This window comes from Bison bison, unplaced genomic scaffold (assembly GCF_000754665.1).
Source record: "Bison bison bison isolate TAMUID 2011002044 unplaced genomic scaffold, Bison_UMD1.0 scf7180017864233, whole genome shotgun sequence".
In the NCBI taxonomy this organism is placed as follows: Eukaryota; Metazoa; Chordata; class Mammalia; order Artiodactyla; family Bovidae; genus Bison; species Bison bison.
The window spans coordinates 5,974,547-5,987,681 of NW_011494805.1; the positions used below are offsets into that span (position 1 = coordinate 5,974,547).

At 40.9% G+C, this 13,135-nt stretch overlaps 1 protein-coding gene across 2 annotated transcripts in view; it reads left to right on the forward strand.

Annotated features, from left to right (window-relative positions):
* Nucleotides 1-12,351, forward strand: part of WWP1 (WW domain containing E3 ubiquitin protein ligase 1) — a 114,852-nt gene extending 102,501 nt beyond the window's left edge. For both annotated transcript variants that reach the window (XM_010846230.1, XM_010846231.1), the window contains 3 exons: nt 1,777-1,873; nt 2,286-2,358; nt 10,756-12,351. In XM_010846230.1, the coding sequence (XP_010844532.1) occupies nt 1,777-1,873; nt 2,286-2,358; nt 10,756-10,855 (270 nt within the window). In that variant the 3' untranslated portion in view covers nt 10,856-12,351. The remainder of the gene's footprint in view (nt 1-1,776; nt 1,874-2,285; nt 2,359-10,755) is intronic.
* The last annotated feature ends 784 nt before the right edge of the window (nt 12,352-13,135 follow it).

Consider the following 13,135-nt stretch of genomic DNA (forward strand, 5'->3'; position numbering starts at 1 on the left):
AATACAGCATTAAGCTTAAAAGGAAGTTGTATCTATTACTTGGCTTAAAGGAAAATATCTATTCTGTCTAGACGAAGTGTCTGCTAGTGTATGAAACAACCTCTGAGAAGGTGGCGGGCGCCTGGGCAGAGAGCTGCCCTGAGGCAGAGGTGTGCGCGGGGGCATCCCGTTGCGCCCTCCTGCTGCCTGAGGTCCACACCCCATGCACATGTTATCTACTGCAAAAAGTAAATGAAAAGTGGGAATAACTCTGTTTTCAAACCTAACACTTCAGAATTGCATCCATACAGAGTACATGCAAGTATCTGTAATCTTCCCTTTTGGCTCTTTACCAGCTTCCTTGTTCCTTTTGTTCCCTGACACTCCCTTTGGGCATTTCTTCCTATACACCTGAGGAGCTTAAGCACTGGGTTATATAAATCCAAACGAATAGTTGTATTTTCTAAATGGGATTTCCCTGGAGAAGGAAATGGCAACCCACTCCAGTATTCTTGCCTGGAAAATCCCGTGGACAGAGAAGCTTGGCGGCCTATGGCCCATGGGGTCACAAAGACTCAGACAAGACTAGCAGCTTCACTCACTCAGCTCATTCCAATGGGTTTGTTCTGGGGAAAGTGGTGAGATTTATGCCAGCCCTGTTCACCTCCATTTCTACGTCTTGATGAAACATGTTGCCTCAGCGCAGTTCTGTGCAGAAACATTATTTTTTCGTATTTAGCACAACATTTTGTCTTATTATTAGCTAAAGTTTAGTCTCTTGTTTTTAAGATACATTTCTACTCTCACACTGTCCCCTAAGTTCCTTACCTTCTGTTGTAAGACACTCAGAGCAACACTCAGAGCAATTCAGATCAGTATTTCACATTACCTGTCTATGTCCACTTTGAAAAGAAATAGTCTATGAAGAGAGATATTTTTAGAAGAATGCATACTTTGGGTTTTCAAGTATGAAGAATATAGTTGGGAAAGTGATGTTTAGTGAAAGAAAATATCAGAAACTGCTGAGAGTGGCAATTGAGAAGGATTTGTTCACCGTCACCGTCAGTAGCTTGCAGGGTAGTCCGCTCAGGTCAGGATAACAGAGCTTTAGAGCTCAGTCAGACCTGAGTTCAAATGTTAGTTCCGCCACTTAGTAGCAGGTTGAGAAGGACAAATTCTTTCACCTCTCCAGGCCTCCGTTTTCTTTTTTTCTGATTACTTGTTTATTTTTGACTATGCTGGGTCTCTGTTGCTGCACACGGGCTTTTCTCATGTTGCGGCGAGCAGGGGCTCCCCTCTGGCTGTGGTGCATAGGCGTCCCATCGAGATGTCCTCTCTCTTGTGGAGCACAGGCTCTGGGGCACGAGGGCTTCTGCAGTCGTGGCCTGTGGGCTCAGAGGTGTGGCTCCTGGTCTCTAGAGCACAGGCTCAATAGCTGTGGCCCACGGGCTTAGCTGCTCCGTGGCATGTGGGATCTTCTGGATCAGGGATCAAACCCATGTCTCCTGCATCAGCAGACAGGCTCTTTACCACTGAGCCATCAGGGAAGCCTGGCCTCCGTCTTCTGAACATGTGTCGTGGGGATGCTAATGATAGTTCCTGTCTCATAATACTGTTGTTAGGGCCAAATACACAAGAAGCATATGGCGCATCCTCTGTTTTCATTTTCCTCTTAAAAATAGGAAATTGGGCTTTGAAATCAATACAAGAGTTGTAAATTAATTTGAAAATAGAAATAGAATTTTAGTACGAATAATTTTCACCAGGTCGTAAAGTAAACTTGCTCTTGTTCCGCAGTTTGTGAAGGAGACAGACAATGAAGTGAGAATGCGGCTACTGCAGTTTGTCACTGGAACCTGCCGTTTACCTCTAGGAGGATTTGCTGAACTCATGGGTAAATGCGGTTTTCTCTGTAAATAATTTTGTGATAATGCGTCTAGACACACAGCAGACTTAAGCCTAAGGATTATTCTTCTATGCTTTAGGTAGGGCATCTACTGCAAGAAAGACAAATTAATGCTTAATATCAAGTACATTTGTAAGATCGATATGAAAGTCTGCTCTCAGAGGCTGGTTGGCCATTGCTTTGTGAGGGGATCACAATTCTGTAGACACTGATCTTTCTACTTTGTGATTCCTATTGCTGGATCTGCAGCATTAACAAGCTTCTCTGGGCAGAAGCCATTTACATTGTAGTTTATTCTGTATCATTCATGTTGATTCTGTGATGTGTTCTGGTTTGACTAGTTGTCAAAACTAAAAAGTTTAAAGGACCAAATAAATTTTGTCATATTTTCCTGATTTAGGAAGTAATGGGCCTCAAAAATTTTGCATTGAAAAAGTTGGCAAAGATACCTGGTTACCAAGAAGCCACACATGGTAAGTTGAAAAATCTTAAATAGTACAGTGACTGAGTATAATTGTTGATTCACTAAAGTAGTCAGAATTTTAGTTTTTACTGATTAATATGGCACTCTATAACTAAACACTTTAGAGTGACTGGTTAATATAAATACTTGAGAAATGTATTCATTGATTCGAAAAATATTTAAAGTACCACTAGGTATAAAATAAAATAAGATTGAAGTGCTCCCTGCCTTTTATGAAGTTTGTACTCCATTGGGGGTGGGGGCACAAAAGACAAACAGGTCAACACCTCTTTACGAATGCTAGGAGTCCTTTAAAGGGAACCAGGAGAACAGCTGAGGAGGAATCCCCACCAGATTGGTGGTCAGGGAAGTTTCTTGGAAACAGTGATGTTTAAGTTGAGTTTGATGAATAGCATGCTGTGGGAAGAAATGGGGAGTATGTACTTTGTATAGTCATTTTTAAAGGAAATAAAAGATGACTTGGTATGAATGGAACTTAATGATTCTGAGGAGGAAGATAAAAGAATTTGGAAATGCAGGCAGGGGCTACATTATGTAGAGGTTAATAGGCTATGATGGGCAGTTAGATTCTAAATACAATTAGGAGCCATTGAGGAGTCTTATATAAGAATAATGAGATCTAAGAAAAACGACTCTGGCAGCAGGGGGCGGGAGGGAACTGGGCAAGTGAGAGCAGGGAGGTCAGAGCTGTTAGTCATCCAGACGGAAGATGGTGATGGCCCGAAGGTATGCATTGCTTTCAGGAGGTCAAAGTCAGTTTTCACACTGTCCTTTTTTTGCCTTTTTGTTGTTTTGACATTTGCACTTGTGGTACCAAAGTAATGGTGGGTCAACAGCTGTTGGCTTAGCACAAGTCAAGGAAAAGGCAGTTGACACCAAACTGCTGTCTCTGCATTTTTCAACACCACACATTTGAAGTTTAAAAAAAGAAAGAAAAGGCCAGGCTTATTGAAAGTTGTTGATTATGAAGTAGTAAAAACTATTAACTTTATTAAATCTTTTGACACTTGAAGTGTATGTGTTTTTTTTTTTAATATTCTGTATGACAAAATAAATGGCAAGTCTACATGAAACACTGGTTTTTGTCTTGTGAAGAAGCTCTTAGTTGTCAAGTTGAAAGCTGAAGAGCTTGCTTTTTTTGTGAAATGCTCTAGTTACTTGAAAACATAACAGACTGTTTCATTCAGACATTTTTCTTGAAAATTAAGTAAAAGCTCATCATTTTAAGGAAAACAACTAACAGCATTTATTGGTGATGATAACATTGAGGTTTCATACAAAAATCAGAATTTTGGAAAACTTGTATATTCAGCTTCTCAGCTTCCCAAGACTTTTAATATTTTAAAATTCATTATAACTTGGTGAACCTGTATTTCCAAATAACTGATACATGATGTTATAAACTCATGCATGAGAAAAACATCCAGAGTGCAAAATAAACCAATGGCTTTCATATAACAGAATACAAAGGGTTCTGTGATATGATTTCAAAACCCATATTATGCATAACCTTGTCAAACTTAGTATATCGTCAAAGAATAATATCCATAATTATCTGGAAAAAATTACCTGAGTACATCTCTGTTTTCTAATTGCATATCTGTATGGGAAGAGTTTTCATATGCTTAATCTAAAACAATGCAGTTTGATAGTATAAACACATAGGTATTAGAATCCAGATGTCTTCTATTAAACCTGACATTAAAATAATTTGCAAAAATATGAAACAAGGCTACTTTTTTCACTACTTTTTTGAAAACAGTCACTTTTTTCATAAAAATAACTTACTTTCATTTTCACAGTAAATTATTTTTAAAATTTATGGTAAATATCAATAGTTATAATTCACATAAACAGAAAGCTCTTTGGATTTCTCAATATTTTTAGATGTGAAAAAGGATCCTGTTCACCAAAAACTTTTAGGAACACCAGGTTAGATTAAACTGGTGAGTTCAATGCAGGAGAGATTGTTGAGGCAGGGGACAGAGAATTCATAACCAAAGGAGATGGAAAGAATTGGGATTCTGAGTGTGAGTTAAGGAATTCACTTTTGATGAAAACAAGAACATTTCCTTTGTTGTAACAGAAGAGGAAGAAAAGTTGGGTTAAACTACAAATAGATTTTAGATTTTGTGAAGGAAAAAAGAGTTGATCAACTGTTGATTTTTTTCCTCCAAGTATTTATAAGGTGAAGTCACTGGCTAACAGTGAAGAAGGGAAAGACTTGGAGAAAGAAAGGGAGAGTTGTCAGGGACGAGACAAGTGTTTTCTAGAGAAACATGGCTGAGAATGCTGGGCAGCATTGGATTGCCCACTTGGATCTAGTAGTTAATGTGAAGTCGTCAGATATCCCCTGCAGTAATTTTCAACTGATTAGGTACAAGGAATGAGAAAGTAGAAGGCTGAATTCATTCAGAGTATGAGTAAGTTCAAAAAGGAGAGATAAGATTTTAAAGTATTTGCAAGGTAGTGATTTTAACGATGGACCATGACTTCTATAAACTATTAGGTTGGTGCAAAAGTAATTGCAGTTTTAGACCATGAATTTTAAATCATTGTAACTAGGCTCAAACACATCTTTATTAATCAAAATAGGAACCATTACAGTCAACACACTTTTGCCAGTGAGAAATAAGTTTGTCTGTTCCTGTAACATAGAAATCCATACTTTGGGATTAGACAAACTCTTGAGGAAAGCATTTTCCCTGCAGAATGTTGTCCAGATGCTTGAAGAAGTTGTAGTCAGTTGGCGAGAGGTTAGGTGAATACGGTAGATAAGGCAAAACTTCATAGCCCAATTGGTTCAACTTTTGAAGCACTGCTTGTGCAGCGTGTGGTCGGGTGTCGTGGAGAATTGGGCCCTTTCAGCTGACCAATGCTGCCTGCAGACGTTGCAGTTTTCAGTGCATCTCATCAATTTGCTGAACATACTTCTCAGATGTAATGGTTTCACCACGATTCAGAAAGTTGTAATGGATCAGATGGGCAGCAGACCACCAAACTGTGACTGTGATCTTTTTTTTTTTTTGTATTTGACCATGACCTTTTTTTGGTGTAAGTTTGGCTTTGAGAAGTGCTTCGGAGCTTCTTCTCAGTCCAGCCACTGAGCTGGTCGTTGCTGGTTGTCATATAAATCTACCTTTCATCACATGCCACAATCCAATCGAGAAATGGTGTGTTGCGTACAATAAGAGAAGATGGCATTTCAGAAAAACAGTTTTTTTTAAATTTTCAGTCAGCTCATAAGGCACCCACTTACAGAGCCTTTTCACCTTTCCACTTCCTTTCAAATGTGGAATGACCGTGGAATGGTCAATGCTGAGTTCTTCAGTCACTTCTGCAGTGGTAAGGGGATCAGCTTTGATGATCTTCTCAGTTCATCATTGTAACTTCCGATGGCCAGCCCTTACGGTCCTCATCTTCAAGGCTCTCATCTCCTTTGCATACTTCTTGAAACACCACTGCACTGTACGTGCATTAGCAGTTCCTGGGCCAGATGGGTTGTTGATGTTGCAAGTTGTCTCTGCTGCTTTATGCCTCATTTTGAAATCAAATAAGACAATCACTCGAATTTGCTTTTCATCTAACATCCTTTCCATAGTCTAAAGTAAATATAAAATAAACAGCATGGCCACAGGACTGGAAAAGTTCAATTTTCATTCCAATCCCAAAGAAAGGCAATGCCAAAGAATGCTCAAACTACCGCACAATTACACGCATCTCACATGCTAGTAACGTAATGCTTAAAATTCTCCAAGCCAGGCTTCAGCAATATGTGAACCATGAACTTCCTGATGTTCAAGCTGGTTTTAGAAAGGGCACAGGAACCAGAGATCAAATTGCCAACATCCGATGGATCATCGAAAAAGCAAGAGAGTTCCAGAAAAACCTTTATTTCTGCTTTATTGACTATGCCAAAGCCTTTGACCTTGTGGATCACAGTAAACTGTGGAAAATTCTGGAAGAGATGGGAATACCAGACCACCTGACCTGCCTCTTGAGAAACCTGTATGCAGGTGAGGACCTAACAGAACTGGACATGGAACAACAGACTGGTTCCAAATAGGAAAAGGAGTATGTCAAGGCTGTATATTGTCACCCTGCTTATTTAACTTATATGCAGAATACATCATGAGAAACGCTGGGCTGGAGGAAGCACAAGCTGGAATCAAGATTGCCGGCAGAAATATCAATAACCTCAGATACGCAGATGACACCACCCTTATGGCAGAAAGTGAAGAGGAACTAAAAAGCCTCTTGGTGAAAGTGAATGAGGAGAGTGAAAAAATTGGCTTAAAGCTCAACATTCAGAAAACTAACATCATGGCATCTGATCCCATCACTTCATGGCAGATAGATGGGGAAACAGTGGCTGAATTTATTTTTCTGGGCTGAAAAATCACTGCAGATGGTGATTGCAGCTATGAAATTAAAAGATTCTTACTCCTTGGAAGGAAAGTTATAACCAACCTAGATAGCATATTGAAAAGCAGAGACATTACTTTGCCAACAAAGGTCCATCTAGTCAAGGCTATGGTTTTTCCAGTGGTCATGTATGGATGTGAGAGTTGGACTGTGAAGAAAGCTGAGCACTGAAGAATTGATGCTTTGGAACTGTGGTGTTGGAGAAGACTCTTGAGAGTCCCTTGGACTGCAAAGAGATCCGACCAGTCCATCCTAAAGGAAATCAGTCCTGGGTGTTCATTGGAAGGACTGATGTTGAAGCTGAAACTTCAATACTTTGGCCACCTGATGCAAAGAGCTGACTCATTTGAAAAGACCCTGATGCTGAGAAAGATTGAGGGCGGGAGGAGGAGGGGATGACAGAGGATGAGATGGTTGGATGGCATCACTGACTCGATGGACATGGGTTTGTGTGGACTCCGGGAGTTGGTGATGGACAGGGAGGCCTGGCATGCTGTGGTTCATGGGGTCACAAGGAGTCGGACACGACTGAGTGACTGAACTGAACTGAATCATTAGCAAAAAAAAACATAAAGCGAGAAACGTGCATTAAAGTGATGTATAACATAACCACATTTATCAAGAATGTATTCCAGTATCAAATGGCAATTTCAACAGTGCTTAGACTACAGTTAACCTTTGCACCAACCTAATACTTACAATGATGGGCTGTGGCTTAAGAAGTGAAGATCAGAAGAGTCTGTGGACAAGGTATGATGGTGAGAAAGTATTGGGTTAATAGGTTGGCATTTTGATTGAAGTAAGTTGGGGAAAACAGATAATCAGAGAATAGAGTGTCTCAGTTAATAATTTCCTTCGCTGCTGGTGACCAAGTTCAAGGTATGATACTAAAGTAGGGGAACAGATCCCTGAAGAAGGGCCAAGACCTGGGAGGCCGTAGCGTTGCCTGTCACCTGAGTGAACGAGAGGACTGTGAAGCAGGGGCCAGAGGTGTCAGTGAGCGAAGGAACATGGTCAGGAAGGAGGTGATAGCAAGAGTGCAAAAGGCTTCATCGCCAGATCGTTTGCTTCAGAGGACGAAAGTGTGTTGGCTGGCTGCAAAGGAAATGGACTGTTTCAGACTAGCTGAGTTTTAGTTAAGGCAAGAGAGGAGCTGTTAAGACTGTCTCCAGGGGACCTTCCTGACCCAGGGATCAAACACAGCTCTCTGCATTTGCAGGCAGATTCTTTACCATCTGAGCCACCAGGAAAGCCCATTAAGACTATAGAAGCCTGCAAATCATGTAATATAAGTTCAGAAGAACGGACTGGAACGCTGTGAGATGGAGGGCACAGGTGGAGATACTGTTCAGATCGGGGGAAATAGAGTAGATCAGGACCGGGGTGAGGATTTAGGTGAAAAGATGACGCAGAGAGACTTGCGTGTCCGGCAGTGACTGAGGGGCGCGGTGCGGTACCTGCAGTCTGGGGAGGCAGTCCTGAGGGCCCTCAGGCGGGGTCCCACTGCTGCGGTCCCCAGGGCTGTGCTTAGAGAGGTGGCTGCTCTCTGGATATGGGGACAGCAGGCGACGTACGTGTGAAACAAGCTAATGGGGTACTTGTCCCTCCCCTTTTTACATATAAGAAAACAGAAGTAGTGAACACTACCTACTCCAGTGTTAGTTTAGTTTAAAAAGCTAAACTAAAACAGTATTCTGATATTCACATAGTAGGTACTCAGCAAAAGATGAGTATTTTTAGTATGTTTTTGTCTTTTTATAAAGCAGCATAGAACAGAATAGCTCATGTCTTAGAGCCATGGTTTTGAATGCTTTAAAGATACCCATTTTCTTACATGGTTCAACTCAACATGTACTAAATGTCTCCTGTACGCAAAATGGGTCTGTGTCAGGAGAATAAAGGGGACTCTGCCCTTGTGAACTTTAGAATCTAATGGAAGAAACCAGTCAGTCATAATACAGAGTAAATCCTAAGTAGAAATAAAAAGACCTTATGGAGAGCGGAATTACGAAGTCTGTATAACGTGTTCAAGAAGAATTCTTGGAGGAAGTTTTGTAGCATTTGGACTGATTCTTAATAATAATTTCATAGGCAGAAAGGGTATTCCGGAACATCGGAGAGCCGTAAATAAGAGCATAGCCATAGAACAGACGAGCGTGTGGTCTGCCTGGAGAACACTGAATAAGCGGTGGGGCTGCACCAAGCGGCCCAGGCCGCCCCTCCCACTCCCCCTCCACAGGAGTTAGCAGCAGCAAAGAGGCTTTGTACTTACATGTCTTTTTAATAAAGGACCACTGAAGGTGATGTAAGGCCAGATAGATTGTGAAGAAGTGAAAAAGAAAACTGTACACAAGACCAGTAGGCAGGAAATTCTGATGGTACAGATAAGAGGAGGAGGAAGTAGATGCAGGTGGATATGGCAGCGACAGAGATGATCGGGGGGAAATGGCGGGGCGACCTGATGAGCAGGACAGTCTGACACAGGCAGGGGATCGGCTGCCCTAGTGTGGGGCTCCTGTTGGGAAGCCTCCCCCGGCCTCAGTCCACTGTCAGACTGCACCTCAGGCAGAGGCAGCGGGAGGGGCCGGGGGAAGAGAACGCTTCCCTTGCTTGGTACTGTGAACAGCTTTTCAGAGGGAAACGTGGTCTGAGAAGAACACAGTTTTAATTGGCTGCCTTTCCTGTTTCAAAAGGCTCTCTCCTGATGTACAGTTTCCTGACTAGGGCAGATAACTGGTAGGAGGAGTAGAAGGGAACTGGACCATCTCTAGAAGCCTTCCACATGAGAAGATAAAAGTACAGAACGGTTTTGACTTCTCAGAGCTATCTCACTAGACCCTAGTAGAGTGGGGACGGAAATCCAAAACTCCTGAATCCTGACCCAGATACTCAGTGATGTATCTTAGAAAATTAAATGTTAGTCTACACCTGTGTAAATTGTAAAACAAAACTCTGGTGATTTAAGCATTTTCCATGTTTTTTGTATTTCATCAGTTAATCCCAGCAGGGAATTCTCTTTGAGTCTGGCAAGACTGCAAGCATATTATTTTAGAAATAGTTCTACATACGACAAGTGAAAGTGAAAGTCGCTCCCTTGTGTCCGACTCTTTGCGACCCCATGGACTATACAGTCCATGGAATTCTCCAGGCCAGAATACTGGAGTGGGTAGCCTTTTCCTTCTCCAGGGGATTTTCCCAACCCAGGGATCGAACCTAGGTCTCCCACGTTGCAGGCGGATTCTTTACCAGCCGAGCCACCAGGGAAGCCCAAGAATACTGGAGTGGGTAGCCTATCCCTTCTCCAGCGGGTCTTCCCCACCCAGGAATAGAACCGGGGTCTCCTGCATTGCGGGCGGATTCTTTACCAACTGAGCTACCAGGGAAGCCCAACATATGACAAGATACTTGAAAAGACAAAAGTATATATTTGGTGATAGACAGTCTCCACCCTAGAATGTAAGTTCAGTGAGAACATGGACCTTAGTTTTTCATCTCTGTCACTAGCTCCTGGGAGAAATACCTGGTACAGAAAAGATTCAGTAAGTAACTGATGAGTGAGTGAATTCAGAGGTGAATGAGGGAAAGAAGTGGACTCTTTTAACCCAAGAGAAGTTAGGGGGACTCCAGAAACAATGTGACCTGATACTATAGAGAAGAGGAAAAATATTCCAGTGGTTTTATCCATTACTGCTACAGGTATATTTGTAATTCCAGCTTTCTCTGGGAAACACTAAAATATTTTTATGAATAGGTCTTAAAATTGAGTTGATTGCTATAAGAAAATTTATATATTTAATATGTTCACTAAGTATTAATATAGTAGTAAATTGTGTTAGAATACTTCCAACAAAATTTTTATATTCTTCCTGTTCAGTTTTTCAAATGAATTTTTAAAATATATTGTATTAGAAATATTTTGTTTATTTTATTGAAAACACATTTTGTTTTTGTTTTTGTTCAGTTTTAATCGCTTGGATCTACCACCATATAAGAGTTATGAACAACTAAAGGAAAAACTTCTTTTTGCAATAGAAGAAACAGAGGGATTTGGACAAGAATGAATGTGGCTTCTTGTCTTGGAGGAGCTCTTGCATTTAAATACCCCAGCCAAGAAAAGTTGCACAGATAGTGTATATAAGCTGTTCATTCTGTACAGTGAATTTTCTGAATCTCTCAAAAGTATAAATGTTTTCCGTTCTTCCACAGAAATATGCAAAACAGCTCATCCTTTTCTACTTTTATTTATTGTTCCCTTGAAATGACTGACCAGGAAAAAAAAAAAATCATCCTTAAATTTTGAAGCAAGCAAGAGACTTTATTAAAAATAAGTATATATCTATATAAGCATATATGATAGTGGCTCTAGTTTTATAGAGCTCAGAGTGTATTAAACGTGACAGCCACTCATTTGAAAGTAGTCTGGATTTGCTTTACCTTGTTTTCTGTTATCCAGGGGAAGAAGTTCAAATTGCTCCATGTTTTTTTTCCCTGATGTAACATCTCTTGAGGGTGTTTAGTTGCAATGGCTGTTCAGGAAGGTATTAAGGGCTTAGGCCAAAATCTTACTTTGAATATGTTAAAAAAGTGCTGCTGGCTTTTCTTAAGATGGGTGCTTGAACCTGTCAGTTTATTTTAAATAAATACAGTAGTTGAAAATTTTCCCTCTTTGCTATATCACTAATACAGTCAGTCAAAGTCATTAATGAAACCGTAACTTACATGAGTAAATCATATACTAGATCTACTACCATTTAGTTTATTCTGGAAATTGGGGAGAATTCACTGAGCAGCATAGAGGTTTGTTTACATGTTACTTTGAGATGCTAGCTTTTTGTGGAATTAAAAAGAATCAGACACTTCTGTACTTTAGTTTTAGTATCTATGATGTTCTTTAAATACAGAATAAATTGATATAATTTGATACTTAGGAACATATAAAAAGGTAATGTGAACTTTTCTGCTTTTGTGTTAGAAATTTTGGTTTTATAAAACCAGATGGATTGAAGACTTAACATAAGCATCTAAATATTCAAATAAGTCTAATGATTTCCTATTACAGTTTGAATATCTTCATTCCTCTTAAATTCATAAAAGTTCTATGTATCTGAATAAGCATATAAAAAATATTTTGGTCTTCCCCCCTTTTTATATAAATTATTATTTTTGTCCTAGGTAAATACTTTGTTTTTCATTATCAAAGACATTTACTGAACTACAAAAATGTGTAACAATCTGATGTGAATGGTATTAATGCTACTTTAGCAAGTGGGGCTTCCTTATTAATATAAAAATTTAAATTTCCACTTGTATCATTTCAGTATACACTATAAATTTCATTAACGTAAATTTTTTTTAACCATGGAACTGACATCTTAGAATGTTACCAGTAACATATTTCACTAAGTACATACAGATAATACGAGTATACAGTTTAACTTCTCTAAACAATACTTTTTGCTTTGCCAAAACTTTTTCTACATATTTAGATTATGTTCTACGTTTTTTTTCAGAATTCATAGTAAAGATGAAATAAAAGTCAGTGATCCACTTGGTTGAATACTTTTCCCAAATCCTCATTCCTGACTTTCTAGTTATTCTCATGCCTAAAGAATAAAAAATAAGAGAATGAGTGTACAGGGCAGATTACGCATGAGAGGGTGCCCAGTCTTTGAAAAGGGCCACTTGACTTAGACCACGAGGGCAGCGCCGCTGAGCTTCGCTGAGACGGCAGTGGCTGTCGCCCAGCATGCGGAAAGGGCCATGTGGCAGGTCTGATGAAGCTCTCAGGGTGCCCATGCCTTCCTCACTCCAGGTAAGAAACTGCTGTACCACAGGGGCTTCAGAGAGGAAACCAGTGTCCTGGAGAGCTCGTCAGGCTCTTCTGTCTGATTCCTAGGAACCCAGGCCTGTAGGCAGGATATCCCGGCTTGTCTGGTACGTGCACTCTGGCCGTGAGAGGAACCTGAGACCTGTGTCCTCCCCTCCCTTGGCAGTGCCCATCCTAGGCTGGGCTGAGCAGAGAGAAGTCAAGTGCAAGGCCCCCGGTGCCTGACCACAACCCCGCAGTGGGTGCAGAGGCGGGCCCAGCGCCCTTCACTCCCAGCACCGCGCGTCAGCGCACGAGTCCACCCATCAGAGCAGCTGCCTGCCTGCCAGGGAGAGAGGCCACCCATGGGGTTTGTGTGTTCAGTGCTTGTGGGGAAAAGGGTTAACCAACACTTGCGCCCTTGGGCCGCAGCTCAGACACCCTAGCTTTTCCCGTTTTCAAGACTAGGTAGGTTGGTGTGCCAACAGTGCTATGGGCAGTACCTTTTCTGTTCATAAAAAGGACCCCTAACTGG